This window comes from Gekko japonicus, unplaced genomic scaffold, assembly GCF_001447785.1.
Source record: "Gekko japonicus isolate JY-2015 unplaced genomic scaffold, Gekko_japonicus_V1.1 scaffold3148, whole genome shotgun sequence".
Lineage (NCBI taxonomy): Eukaryota > Metazoa > Chordata > Lepidosauria > Squamata > Gekkonidae > Gekko > Gekko japonicus.
Genome location: NW_015174933.1, coordinates 60,517 through 76,233, shown reverse-complemented (window position 1 = coordinate 76,233; position 15,717 = coordinate 60,517). Strand labels below are relative to the sequence as shown.

The 15,717-nt window shown below is 42.5% G+C and overlaps 1 protein-coding gene across 1 annotated transcript in view; it reads right to left on the bottom strand.

The window, feature by feature from the left end:
* LOC107122068 (intersectin-1) overlaps positions 1-15,717 on the bottom strand; it is a 67,874-nt gene that overhangs the window by 13,068 nt on the left and 39,089 nt on the right. Inside the window, exons 11-12 of the mRNA XM_015425094.1 lie at positions 3,075-3,196; positions 512-618 (exon numbers count right to left, since the gene is read on the bottom strand). Coding sequence (XP_015280580.1) covers positions 512-618; positions 3,075-3,196 — 229 coding nt within the window. The remainder of the gene's footprint in view (positions 1-511; positions 619-3,074; positions 3,197-15,717) is intronic.

Genomic DNA, 15,717 nt, shown 5'->3' with positions numbered 1-15,717 from the left:
CTGATTCACAGTTTTAGCCATCAAACCACACCAGCTCTTTAAGCATTACAGTATTTGCTGTTTTCTAAAATAGTTTATAAAAAAACAAGACTAGTCTAGCACCCCAGATCTGTACCAAAACCAAACAAACAAAACAGCTTCAGATAAGGAAACAAAATAAAACTGGCAAGTAGGATTTGTAATGGCAGTTGTCTAGGACAATTCTGTAAATGTGCTCATTAAAAACTACCTTTAATCTGAATCTGGTAGAAGCTTTGTTTAAATACCACTTTTATAGCATTGCATTTTGCAAAACGTCTGTACTTTCCTGTCTACAGGCATTTTCCTTATGCCCCACCTATTTGCCCATGTTTCAGACCAAGAGACAAACATAAACGACAGTAAAAGCCAGTTATTTTAATCTTCCACAATACTTTTTCTTCCTATGTCATGTTAAAATATTGCAAATCTTCAGAAGACACCCTCCGCAACAAATCTTACTGCTGCTGATTTTTTTTAAAAAGCAACTTACTTCAGTAGTTTAATATTGCACATAATTAGCTCTTTCCAGTTTACAAAAATCATAGCACCCTCCTTTTCTGTTAACAGCTCTGAATCCATTAGTGGCTTCTGGAAGATCTGTAGATTGAGAAGGAAAAGACTGTGTGTAATAGACTTGTTCACTGTGTCTAAATTACCTTTGAGGTCTCACTTTAAAGATCTGCAAAACCTAGAAGTTGCTGCCCCCCCCCCAGTCTACCACATATTTGTTCAACTCTCTTTCAGATTCAAATCAATGGGACCTTAATAACTGTAAGTTCATCTGGATCTCACCCACAGCAATCAGAATAATATGAAACAACAATGTATGCCCTGGACCCTGACCTGGATAGCCCAGGCAAGCCTGATCTCAACAGATCTCAGAAGCTAAGTAGGGCCAACGAACTCTGGCAAGTACTTCGATGGGAGACCTCCTTACAATACCAGCAGTCAGAAGGCGGGGGCAGGCTTTAGTTAGCCACCTCTCTGAATATCCTCCAGGCCCCCAGTAGGGGTTGCCGTAACTTCCAGGTGCACATGCACACACACATAAAAATACAAAAATACCTTCCTGGCAACTACCCCCCACCCTCTCTCTACCTGAGGAAGGCTTGAGGAAAACTATTTCAATGTATCTGATGAAGTGCGCATACACATGAAAGCTATGCCCAGAATTAAACTTTGTTGGTCTTAAAGCTGCCACTGGACTCAAACTTAGTTCAGTCCTAAGCAGAGTTAAATCCTATTGCCTTCAATGGACTCAGACAGTTATAACTATGCCTAGGATTGCACTGTGAATAGCACAGGTATTAGCATTAGTTAATCTTGCTATGAAATTTGCAAGGGTCTTTTAATATTATTGATCCCTTGTCAACAATCTCTGTGCGCATATATTTAATTATTCTTTGTAGTGATGAATTCTTCAGGACTGTCCCCTTGAAAAGCTTTTCCCAAATTACCCTGATTACCAAGTGACTTATATTTTTGCTTGTATGCACTAAGTCTGTTCAAAATCAGATGCATTCATATTAGCGCAATAACCCAACATCAAATTGTAGAAGTTCCCAGACATGGACTTCTAAGTGTCTCTGTTGGGTTGTGAAAATAAGAAGCAGGAGACTGACCAGATATGAAGGTGCACAGAGAGTTTATAAAGGTGAATATAGACAGATATTTACCAAATCATTAAACAACACGCCGTGCCTTAATTTAAGAGCTGAATTCCATCCTAGCTAACTAAGCAGAGAGCTATTATACTGAACTCTAGCCAAAACCTAACAAGGTGATGCAATCTCTCACAAGACCTGAATGAGTAACACCTGGTAGAAGCACTTGTCACATGATTGCTAGCCTGACAGATAGGTTTGGCAGTCAGATCAAACTTATCTATAGTAACTGCTTGCTACCATTTACATTTTGACCCTTATCTCAATAGTTTCTCCTGTGGAAATGTGCAGCAACATGAACCAAGATCTTCTGCTGATGACAGCTGGAAACATAAAAACATTAGTGGAAATGGCCTTTGTGCCCTCAACTGAAGACCTGATACAGCAAAATCTTTGATGTAGTAGTAATGAAAAAACTGACTTGCCAAGTAAATCTTGTTAAACAGGAAAACACAAGCATATTATAAACCATAATGAGTAACCATGTTAGTCTGTCTGTAGCAGCAGAAAAGAGCAAGAGTCCAGTGGCACGTTAAAGACTAACAAAATTTGTGGCAGGGTATGCGCTTTCGTGAGTCATTGCTCACTTCTTCAGATACCTGAAGGGAAGTATCTAAGGATCACTGGATCACAGGAGGTGGTAGTCCCGCTCTAGTCTGCTATGGTCAGGCCTCACCTGAAGTACAGTGTCCAGTTTTGGGCACCACATTTTAGGAAGGATGTTGACAAGCTCAAGCATGTCCAGAAGAGGGCAACCAGGATGGTGAGAGGGTTGGAATCCAAGTCTTACAAGGAAAGGCTGAAAGAGTTGGCTATGTTTAGCCTGGGAAAGAGAAGGCTTAGAGGGGACATGATTGCAGTCTTCAAATATCTGAAGGACTGTCATGTAGAAGATGGAGCAGATCTATTCTCTCTTGCTCTGGATTGCAAAACTAGATCTAATGGGCGGAAATTACAAGGGAGTCGATACCGGCTAAATATCAGGAGAAACTTCCTAACTGTAAGAGTGGCTGAGCAGTGGAACAGACTGCCACGGGAGGTGGTGGATGCTCCTTCGCTGGACGTTTTCAAGTGGAGGCTGGATGACCATCTTTCGGGTAGGGCTATCTTTTGGCTATGCTCCTGCAGAGTACAGGGGATTGGACTAGATGACCTGCAAGGTCCCTTCCAACTCTAACATTCTATGATTCTATGATTATGCTCTTTCCAAAGTTATGTTGCTAGTTTTGTAACTGGTCACTGAACTGACTGGTTTGGTTTTACAAATATTAACCCACGGAAGCTTCCATACAACACCCAACACAGGTCACTGGAGCTCAGAGCTTTACAAAACTCATTCACTTATGAGACAAGCAGAGCAATTTACAAAACACACACAATTAGCCTCACCTCTGTTACTAACTGTAGGTCATTCACATAGTTTTCTTCTGTTACAATGAGTTCATGGATATACCCCTGCCGTTTCCTTTCAGTAGGAGACAACATATCCAGGAGATGCAAATCCGCACACCCTGGAAGAGACATAAAATGCATGGTGTTGAACATTACCGATATTCCTGATAAGCACCATCAGACTGACGTGGTACAGCCTAGATAGGCTAAGCACCTTAGTGAGAAGGAGGACTAACACTAGTAGCTAACTATGATCCCAACAAAATCCATTCAGAAAGCTGAGAAACTACATGGGCAGAAAAGGGGAAAATGTAAGGCACTGTCTAGGAGCACCTTCATTGCAAAGCACTGTTACACATTCTGTACAAACACAAAGGGAGGAAAAGTCTCCCAATTATGGATTGTAGGATACAGCTCTCAGTCGATACATTTAAGAGGGTATCTTTCTCTAAGACTTTTCTTCCTGGTTTTTAATGTTATATCTGATCAGTTTCCAGCAGAGTATATAAGGAAGTGTCAGAGGAAGTGTCTATATAGGCAGTGGGAGAAGACCACTTTGGTTTATGGATTTTAAAGAAGGCAAATAGGCAACATCCATATACAATGCCTGACAAATACACTAACAAGGACCTACCTAAGGACACTTCTGGAGCTATGAAAAAGGAGGCCCTAATATTATGTAATGATCAAACGACAACCACAAAGAGATTCAGGTCTCAAGTTTATGGTGATTGCTGAACAGCATGTTCCATGCTGAACATGCCCCTTGCAGAATGAAAATTGTAAACAGATTTCAATTAAAGTCTTCAGGATTTGATATTTTTTGATATTTTTCTTTTAATGAGATTTCTGTGGTAACTTCTTCTGATAGTTTCAACAGTATGCTAGGGAGCAGACTGAGTAAATAAACCACCGATTCATTTTCCTTTTCACAGAGCAAAAAAAAAAATCACATGACAATGTAGGGCTGAAAGTATGAAAAGAGAAATCATACCAGGTATGGATCTAATAATCCACAATACCCTAGGCTAACCCTTCCCTTTGTTAGATCAATCTTTTTTCTCTCACTGGGGGGAGTCTTTTAACCCACTGATAGTCCTTCAGCATAATGAGAATCTAGGGACTCGGAGAGTGGGGTTTCCACGAAAGGATCAGGAATGTTTTAATACAGCACACTCTACAATAGGAGCCCCCAACCTTTTCTAGATTGTGAACATCTTTGGAATTCTGATACAGGGTGGTGAGTGCAACCACAAATGGTTGCCACAAGAGGTGGAATCAACCACAAAATGTCAGAGAGTGAGGTTATGCATAATTGTAATAGTAACTCTCCAACATTTCATGCAGAAACTCTTTTTAATGGGATTCCTTTTAAAACGAACATATTTTGTTGCATACACAAAGCTTACCTTCAATAACTCAGCAAAGATCCTTGTGCTGTGGTGGCAGCTGCTGCCAAAGTAACTTAAAAAAAAATCTGCACAGCCAACTAGATCTTCAGTGGCCAATCAGAAGCCCAGCTGGCTGAAAACCCCACCTGCCCTTCCCACTCTGTAAAAACACTTGGTGGGCACCATGTTGGGGACCGCTGCTCTAGAAGTAGGACAATATGTACGGAGGTTTTGTAATGTTGTCAGCGAAAGTACCCAAGCTGTATTTGGGTCATCACAGCTGATGCAATTTATTACAGTTCCGCAGGGCCTGCAAGACAAAGCTCTTCCACCAGGTGTTTGACTAAGGAGCCATATCATACACCGAGGAGTGTCCCTGTGCCCTGGCTTTACCATCTTTGCCAGTCTGTGTCCTGGCCTTACCATCGCTATCTTCAGCCTGGTCTCGCCACATAACAAGTGACCGAACTGAGCTGGTGTGAAGTTATGGGAATTATGCTGTCACCTAAGTCATATTATAAATAATCTTTGCTTCTGTTTACTTGATAATGTTCCAGTGTTTTAGTTGTATTTTAAATGATTGGTATTTTATGTTATATGTTTATATGTTATGATAGGTTTTAATTGTATTTTTATGAAATATTTGTAATTTATTTATTTATTCCATTTGTATCCTGCACTCCCCGGGAACAGGCTCAGGGCAGCTCACATTAGTCGATACAAGGTACCATAAAATCCACATAAAACATTTAAAACATTTTAAAACAATCAGGTAATCATAAAGTGCTAGTAATAATAATCATTCCATCATTAGTTGAGATGGCGTGCTATATGATGTAACAAGCAGACAATTTCCAACTCAGTGAACTTCTGGCGTCACACGATGGTATGGCTCGATCTCAAAGCTGGGGCCAGCCTATAACCACAGATGTTGGTGGTAGTGGTGAGGGCGGCTCCTAATTGAAAGCCTGGTGGAAGAGCTCTATCTTGCAAGCCCTGTGGAACTGTAGAAGATCCCACAGGGCCCTGATCTCTTCCGGGAGCTCATTCCACCAGTATGGAGCCGCCACTGAAAAGGCCCTGACCCTGGTGGCAGCAAGCCTGGCATCCTCAATTGGTGTTGTGACCAGTGTTCCCTCTAAGCTGAGTTAGTGTGAGCTAGCTCACAGTTTTTTAGCCTCCGGCTCACAATGTCCTACCAGTGCAGTGGCCTTCCCACCAGTCATACCAGGGAACAAACTAGCAGTAGTGAAGAATGACAGTGCTCCACTGTCTCCCTGCTCCCTTGGAGAGTCCATGATAGCTTTCATGCTTCAAATCTTTTTCTATACATGCCCCAATGAGAGAAGGTGAACCAGTGACAGACTCTTTTTTTGCTTTCAATGGACCATTAGCAACATGAAAATAAGTATCAGACATAAGTTGTAAAATATTTTATTGATCCAAAAAATGTTTGTGGTGAAGTAGTCTCATAGAACACACTTGTTAACATCCACCTCTAAATCAAACTAAAAACCGAGTAGGTTCTTATCAATCATGGTCTGTTTCACATGCTATCCTATTTATACATCAACTAAAATAATTAACACTTAATCCACTTAATTTGCATTGTAATACTAGACTCTACTTTGAGGTTCAGGCTGAAGATTAGAAATGAAGAATTTCTCTGTACGTCAAAAAAAGTGTGTTGCTAAATTTTTTCAGGTTGACTAGAAATGCAGAGCAATCCATTTACAATCCTGAGTTGCATTAAATCCAAAGTTTGCCAATGCATTCCCATTTATGTCATGGCATTTACCACAGGAGTACATTCACCTCTCAAGGATCAATATTTTTAAGGTCCATGTTACAATTAATGGTACAGTTGCCTCCTTGAACGCTACCTTCACTCTAAAACTCTATACACCATATCAATCATTCCAAACGTCATTTCCTGGTGCTCTCCCAGATTGCTGGCATTTCTTTGTCTCTTTCCTGCTTCTTATGGTTGCTAGCAAATGTACCAAATCAGCATAATGTACCTTTGTAGGGAGTACTGCCACTACTGCTATAAAATAAGTACTGGGTGTTTACATTGTAATGTGTAGGGTTTGCACAGAAATTTCTTAGACTTAATACGAACCCTTTCATTTTACAGCCTAGAGATGCTACTGTTCAATTTCTCCCCCCCACACATATACACATTTTCCAGCTGCTGATAATGCTTCATTTATCCCATGAAGTGATCTCCATAGTAGTTATGTTACAGTTAGTCAAAATTCTGTTATTTTTTGCTGCTACTCCTCCACTGGATTTTGTCAATCATATTCACCCTCTTAGAGAACATCAGTCCCAAAATATTATTTTGACACTGGCCTGCACAGTAAAAGCGGGAAACACAACTTTAGCTCATTTGAAAAAAGTTTGAGTCCAGTGGCAACTTTAAGACCAACAAAGTTTTATTCAAGGTATAAGCTCTTGTGTGCACACACACGTCTGATATCTTATACCTTGAATAAAGGCCTTAAAGGTGCCACTGGACTCAGGCCTTGTTCTTCTGCTTCAGACCAACACAGCTACCCACCTGAATCTTAGCTCATTTGAGTTTTTTCTTTTAATCTTTCCCAGCAGCAAACAGCAAGCATGAACAAATTATATAAATCTGCAATAAAGCCAAATGCAGAATGCACAGTTCTGAGTGCTCCATCTAAAAACAGATCAGTGATTCTTAACTTTTAATCAGTTACTGTCAACTGAGTCACAACATTATAATTGAATTCCTTCTCCCAATCTAACAGAATTAAAATATTTATAGGCCACTTTTCCCCCACTGATCACTGTAGCTCAAGAATACGATCACCAGCTCCATGTTGGGAAATTCCTGGAGGTTTGCGAGTGCAGCCTTGGGAGGGTGGGGTTTGGAGAGCAGAGGGACCTCAGCATGGTATATTGCCATAGAGTCCACCTTCCAAAGCAGCCATTTTCTCCAGAGAAAGTGAACACAGTCATTTGGAGATCAGTTGTTATTCCATGAGATCCAGTGCTCTAGGTGGGCCTGAAGGCTTGCAACCATATTCAAGGTTTGCAACAGTTAAAAGAAAACAGAAAAAAGCAGGCTATAGGACTTTCCCCCAAATTTATAACCACCTTGTGAAATTAAATGCAGAATGCTTACCTACAAAGAACAAGCTTATATTTCTTACAGAAAGTGCTCCTCTGAATCTCGGGGGGGGGGGGGCCCTCCATAATGGTGGAGCAGCCACCAAAAAACAGCAGGCCTCTGCTGGGGCTAAATTGAAAACTCGAAGGAAGGGCTCCATCAGGAGATAGTCTTGGGAGTGTTAGGAGGTGACAAACAAAGCTCAAAAACAAACAAATAAAAAATTCAACGAGACCCTTAAGACTAATGGCCATCAGCCAACTCCTTAATGTTAGTTTTCATTCCTGTGTACTCTTGTGCCACTTTAAAGGCCATGGGGAGAAATCTAGGATTTTATCCTGTGAGCAGGGTGAGTGGTAAGAATTTTTTTTTTGCTTGCTCTCAGAGCCAAACTACAAACTACTCAGACCCATGCATGCATCCCATAGCCAGTGCCATTTTAGAATGAGTTGTAGCCATAATAGTTGTGAAACTTGTATGAGAGGATTTGCAAGCAGAATGTTAAATTGGATGTTTTTAATATATCTTTCCCCCCCTTCTTTTCCCTTTCCCCCTTTCTATGTATAAACTAATAAAACTCTTAAAAAATAGAATCAGTTGTAGTTTCTTTAAAAAAAGTGATGCAAGGTCCCATTCAGACTGGGCACGTGGCATAGTGGCTCCAACTGTTTCCCACCCTTTGGGCTTTTTCAAGTGTCAAAACAGGCTGTTTGGCCCTCAGAAGCAAGTGGGAAGAGACTGCCTAAAATCACGAATGTTCCTCAAGGTTTGCAGATCATCCCCTGGTGGCATGTCGCCCATGTCAAGAATCACAGAGCTAAGGAAAGAACTCACATTTCCTAAATGAATGAAGTGCCACCAGCACACAAACTTCTAATGGTATCATTGAGAACTCTTCTGCAGGCCACAAGTAACGAACTCCTGGTTTTCATAAATATCTGGATATACTTTACTATGAATGAAGTTGTTTTGGGTCAACACACAGCTTTGAGGTAGTTCAGAGAAAACGTTTATATTGGTTAAAGGATTGTTTATTTGTTAAGGGCCAACAGGCAATTATGTGCATGAAGAATTTGTTAATCAGCATTTCTGATATACTGAAGTCATGACTGAAAGTACTAAATGTGTATATATAAGTTTAGAGGATTTGTGGGAGAATATACAAGTACAGGCAATATTGTAAGTAGGGCTGCTTAGTCCTCCCGGGGGGCGGGGATTCCCCCGCTAAAAGGGCCCCCAATCCGCTGGTCCGGGTCCAGCCGGGGGAACCCTACCCCCAAAGTGGCCAGATCGGGCCGACGGCCAGATCGCCCGAAAGTGATGTCATCACACTGGGCACCTCGCCGGGTGACGCTCTAGCAATCACCCTGAAAACTCTATGGTACCATAGAGTTTTCAGGCCAGTTGCTAGAGTGTTGCCTAGCGACGTGCCAAGCGTAATGATGTCACTTCTGGGCGATGTCATCACAGCGTGTGTGTGCGAATGTCCCAGAACGGGACCAACTCTCCCCTGCTTATTTTGGTGAGTCATTTGGCAACCCTAATTTGTAATGTGTTTTCAGTTTGTCAAGCTAGGTGATGTTGGAGACAATTTTGATATGAAGTAATCTTTTAAAAATATGTTAAATATGACAGCTGTGAATTAAAAATTAGCTGTTTCAATCCCAAAGCTTCTGGCCTGTAGACCTGTTGCATTGGGAGCTGTACTTATACAAAAGGCTATCATAGACATAACTATGTATGTAGAATTTCCTGTTGGTATTTTTATTTTAAGATAGTAAATGTTGAAGGATCACTTAACATGGTGCGCTTTCTGTCAGCAGATTATTAATCAGCTATTGGGAAGCTAAATAAAAGATTACTTAAAGGAAACCCTTATGCTAATTAACATGACAGGCTGATAGGAACATTATGCATTATGCGTATAAAACAGAAGCTAGAAGATTGAATGGGTAATAAATTAATTGAAAACTAAAGGAAAATGTATTAATAGTTAGAATGTGATTTAGAGGGAATCGTATGGTGGGTAGGATATGGGAATAAGAAAAAGAAGAGGATACAATCTGGATTTGGATTAAGTTTAATTTGTCGGTTATATAGACGAAATGTAACCTCATGTGTTTAGATTATGAAATAGAGTATAAATACATATTGTATGAAATAGTTCTATGAACTATATACTCTACAAAATAAAAATATGATTCAAAAGAACTTTTTCAGCAGTCTTTATTTGCAAAGCAGAGATAGAACTAGATATTTCTCCAACTGGTTATGACTGCAGATTTTTAAAAATAGAAAATATCATTTCAAACCAAAACCAAAAAGGTACAGAAAGGTTTGGCACACCTTCCTTTGGAAAAAGCCTGAGGTGATGGAGGTATTTTTCCTTAGGCCAAACAATGAACCAGAGGTCCCCCAAAAAAGTACTAAAGCAAAGCATAAGTATTAACATGACATATTAAATGATTTCTACAAGCTATACACAGTAGTATAGAGCACAGTCCCTAATAATTTATTCAAGCAATTTTATGAAATCTCTAGTTAGTGTGACTCTGTTACCTGAGTAGAAAGGCCCTCTTGAATAATTCAGTTTTGCATAGTTTGCAGAAACCCAGGAGAGCAGGAGCCTTCCTGACCACTTCAGGCAGGCCGTTCTGTAAGGTGGGGGCCACAATGGAGAAGGCTGATTTTGCCCATTTGCAGTTAGCAAGTGCAGAAGACCCTGCTCTGATGAGCCAAGCTTTTGTGGAAGAGCATAGGGGAAACAGGTGGTCTTCCACATATAAGGGTCCAAGGCCATGAAGGACTTTGTATGACATAGCTAACACCTTAAACTGAGTTTGGTAGCAAACGGGCAGCCAATGCAGCGTGGGCAGAATGGGAGTACTATGCATGCTCCATCTAGATCCTGCTAATAATCAAGCTGCAGCATTCTGGACCAGCTGGAGTTTCCAAGCTGATTTTGAGGGGAGACCAATGTACAGTGCACTACAGTAGTCTAGTTTTCATGTTACCATGGCATGGATCCAGGTCGCCAGATCAGCCATATCACGTTAAAGGGCCACCTTTCAAGCTATGCTGAACTGGAAAAAAGCCTTTTTTTCAGCAGCATTAACTTGCTTCTCCAGTAATAACTTTGGGTCCAATATAATCCAAAGGCTCTTAACCGAGTCAGTAAGGGTCAACTGAATCAAAAGTGGGGAACACTTCAAGATCTCCACCTTCCCAACCAGCATTACCTCTGTCTTTTCAGGTTTTAGTTTCAATTTGTTCACTCTTAGTCAATTTACCATAGCAGCCACGCAGCGATTCAGGACATCTACACATCATCAGGGAATTTGGATAAGGCTATATGGAGCTGGGTATCATCTGCATTATTGATGACATTAGTGCTACTCTTTTGCCACTGGGTTTGCAGACCTGAAGACCATTCGCACACACACAAACACTGAAATAATATATTTTTTCTTCAATGAGCACAAGTTTTCCAAGTAGTATGAATTGTCTAAAGGGATTCAAGGGGTGGTGGACTAAGGGCCAAAACAGATGATACCATGTGTCCCAGAGTGTTCACAAAGCTCCTAGTGACTCTAGTAGCACAGCTACAGCTAAAAGGGGTGGGGCTTTTTCCATACTTGGACGACATCCTAATAAAAGCCCCATTGGCCATGGAGTGCATAAAGGCACTGAACCTCACAATCCAGACCCTGACCGATCATGGGTTTGTGGTGAACTTACAAAAAAGTCACCTGCAGCCTACACAGAGACTGCTCCACCTGGGGGTGGAAATAGACACGATACAGGACAGGGTTTTTCTGTCACAGGAACGGGAACAGAAAATCAGGCTACTGTTGGAACAGGTGCTGAGAAACCCCAAGTCAGAACTCATGACCTTGGCCAAACGTCTGGGGATGCTAGTCAGAGTCCTGTTCAGTCTCCTCCCTAGGTCTGGTTGATAGATCCCTAACACTTTAGGCAAGAGATGTGAGTAAAGGTCCTGCGGGAAAAGCCTGGATTGAACCGTAGGAACTACAATTTCTTCTTCTTCCGCAGAAAGTTCACCTTCCTCCTTTTCAGAAGAGGAAGTGGAAATCTCTGGCTCAGATTCTTCACATTCCAGCAGAGGACTCCTCTCTCTAGAGGGAGATTTATGATTGTTGCGTTTTGAGGTAACAGGGGATCTAGAGACGCTGGTTACCCTGTCTCGGGTTCTCTTGAGACTCCTGCCCCTTTCCACAGAAGAGTCCTGTGATTTGGAGCCTTGAATACTCTCCAGTATCAAATCTTTGAACTCCCTTCTCATTTCCTCTCTGAACCAGTTCAGCATATCAGGGTTAATGGCCTCCCTGGATTCCATGCCTGTGGTGGCTAAAGGATCCTGGCAGATCTGGGACGTTGAGGGCCTTGCCTGCATGATGTCCCCGGTGGAACTGCCTTGGGCCGCCTTCTCAGCCATTTTCAAATACCTGCGGGGGGGGGGGGAAGAGGGGAAAAGAATCTGATAACAAGCTCCTTCGTCCTCTCAATGTCTTCCACCTCAGTGCCTAATAAGGGATGGTTCCCTCTGGCCCCCCTTTTTCTCCCTTAGAGGAGGCCATTTTCTCTATAGAGAAAAACCTATCGGGCCCTGGCCAACACTCAAAATGGCCGCCACTTTTTTCCCGCCTGAGGGGCAGTAGCCTGGGAAATACTCCCCCCCCTCTGAGGGGTATTTGGAAGGACGTCTCACTGGCCTGGAGGAAGAAATCCCCCCCCTCCAATCCTGGAGCGGAGGTTTCTTGGGAGCGTACAGGCGTTCTCTTACCTCAGACCGTTCGCAAGAGGGGTAGATTCGAACCCAGCATCAGCTTACCACATTTCAGGCAGGATGTTAGGAGTCAGTGATTGTCCACTCTGTGTCCTGCTTTGCCACCGCCTGCCAAATATCGGTTAGGGAGAGACCTGATGTCTCCCTACTCCCTAAGGCTGGCAGAGACACGCACCTCGGGCTGCCAACGCACCTGTGGGTCGAGACCTGACGTCATTGGTAAAGAGCCCTGCGTTGCTCTGTCTGGCTGTAAAGACAAGCTGTCGCGTCTTCTTCTTCTTTCTTCCTATCTTCTTCTTTACTCAATGTGCGCTATTCAGCGCAGCCGGAGCACACCGCCGGAGCACGTCCTGCTTAAAGCAGGGCCGGCAAGAGAACTGGATAGCCTACAAGGGCTAGGAAAAGGAAGCATGCAGACTGAACCAGCAGAAAGCATGTGGAGACTCTGGCTGCAGTTCCCAGAGTCTTGAAGCAGGGTGGGGTGACCAGGTGGCCACAAGTTTCAAGAAGCAGAGATTATAGAGGTCGTTGGGGGGGGGGGAAGCGAGAGAGAGAGCAAGAGAGCGAGCACATGGCTGGGTGTCCCTTTTAAGGGGGGAGGGCTTGGGGGCTTGTGTCAGGCTGGTCACATGTCTTGGCCCAACTCCAACTAGTCCATCCCAAAAACATGCTATTGGCTGGCAGGAAGAGGGGAGGGGAACTAAGGAGTGGTCAATATTGAGAGCTAGTAACTTCGACTGGAGAGTGGCACCTGGATGAAGAGGGTATGAGTCACCGAGGTAGGGGTATTGTTTCTTGATGGGCTTAGCCAAGCCTGTTGATGGGCGAGATTAGTTTCCAAGCAACCATGTGTAGAACCTCTGAGTTACATGCAGTCTTGCAGGTAGATGGGGGGGGGTGCCTGCGTGTGACCGAGGGAGCTCCTCATGGTGTTTGGAGCTCTTTGTCCTTGTGCCATGGCATGGTGTCTGAGGCTTTGCACAGGCTTATGGAACGGCTTCATCTCACAGCAGGCAAGAGGGCAGATAACCTTGAAGAACTGGAACAGCAACGCAAAGGGATACTTTCTTCTCTTAGGTGTGCATTCTCAACTGGCATCACATTGGGTCACCAAGCAATACAGTCCCTTAAGCATGTTTGCACAGTCCATTTTATTGCTTATGGGTTATAAAGTCCATAAGAGCACATTAAGTGCCTTGCAGGGCAACACCAAGGCCCTTAGTTGGCATGACCTGAACAAGGATGTTAATGATAGGATGTTTTGGAGGTCATTAATGCATACGGTTGCCATAGGTTGGAAATGATGTGACAGCACTTAACCACACACAGTGACTATGAAATCCATCTATTAATGGACACTTTCTGCAAACTATCTTTGTTCTGCAAACTATTTTTGTAAACTTTTGTCTAGTAATTTCCCAAGCATATCTTTTTGTTTCCAACCACTTAACAATATCAAGCCATTGCTTGTTGGGTTAAAAGCAAAACACATGGGCCCATTTAAACCACTAGGAATTATTTCAGTATGGAAAACAGATTTTCACTCTTCAGATGCCTAGTTAAAACGAGTTTACTTATCTACAGTATTTCTATTCTGCTTTAACAAATCTATCCTTGGTGCTTCAGCAAACATAATGAAAACCAATAAAATAAAACTCAGTCAACTGACAATAAAAAAATCAAGACTAGTAGCAAAATAACTTAATTGACAACAGCCACTTCCAAAGGCCTTCTGGAACAGGTATATTTTCAATTATCTCCAAAGGAGCCAAGTGATGAAGCCAAGCAAGTGTTCAAGGGACAGCATTCCACAGTATCAGGGCAGCTATTGAAACCACCTTGATTCTAATGAATACCAGCCATGCATACATATCCTAAGAAAGGCTTCACTGGTTACAAAGCTATATCCCAGTTCACCACAATCTACACTTCTTCTCCCTTTCTGCATGTTAGTGGTTAAATATACTTTATGAGTATTCATATTCCTATGGAACTAACAGTACAAAAATCTACTACAATTCTATATTAACAGCCTACCTATGAAGTTCATTAATATTCCTTAACTAAGATTCAAAATATAATTTTTCAAGGCTGCCCAATGTTTTGTATCTTAATAGGATTTGAACCCAGGTATACTAATCCAAGTTCAATTTCTACCCACAATTTTGGTACAAAAGAGGGCAACAAAGATTCTTAGAGAAGAGATTGGATTTATATCCCGCCCTTCATTTGAAGTCTCAGAGCGGCTTACAAACTCCTTTTCCCTCCCCTCCCCACAACAGACACCCTGTGAGGTAGGTGGGACTGGGAGAGCTCTTTCGAGAACTGCTCTTGAGAGAAACTTGTGACTGAAAGAACTTGTGACTGACCCAAGGTCACGCCAGCATCTGCATGTGAAGGAGTGGGGAATTAAACCCAGTTCTCCCAGATTAGAGTCCGCACTCTTAACCACTACAGCAAACTGGCTCTCTCAGGGGGTTGGAGTACCTTTCCTATGAAGAAAGGCTGGAGAATCTGGGACTTTACGGTCTAGGGGAAAAAACAGATAAGGGGAGACATGACAGGTTTATAAAATTATGCATGGGATAAAGAACATGGATAAAGGGAGCTTGTGGTCACTGTTTTCATGAGTCACTGCTCCCTTCTTCAGAGGCAGCAAACTTCTGAATACCAGTGCTGGGTCAGCAGCAGGGGTGGGCCTCAGCCGCTGTGTCCTTTTGGTGTGGCCCTCCAAGGCAACTGGTTGGCCACTGTGTGAAACAGTACGCACAAGAAGATGACCCTTTGGTTTGATCTAGCAGGCTCTTATGTTCCTACTGAGCCACACTGGCTTTCTATGTAGCACTGTCCCTTTGGTCCAGTGTAGGACAGAATGATAGGGAATAAAAGAGAAAGAATTTCCCTAACTACTGAGTTACTTTTTCATAGGTTTATAATGATATTTTAAACACTATGAATCTGGTCAAAGAAGACGGGGGCAGCAAAGGATGAGATGGTTAGACAGTGTCATAGATGCAACGAACATGAAGTTGAGCAAACTTCAGAGGACGGCGGAAGACCAGAAGGCCTGGCGTGATCTGGTCCATGGGGTCGCAAAGAGTTGGACTCGACTGTGCGACTGAACAACAACAATAATCTCAGAATGCTCTGTACAATCATGAACATGTAACTGGAGAAAAAGCAGTTGACATAGAACAAGTAAATATTAGACTAAATGATCGCGAACAGAAATAGCTGGAGAAATAGCTGGATCACAGGCCAGCAGTGTACTAGTATGTGATAGAAAACCCATATCAATCATTT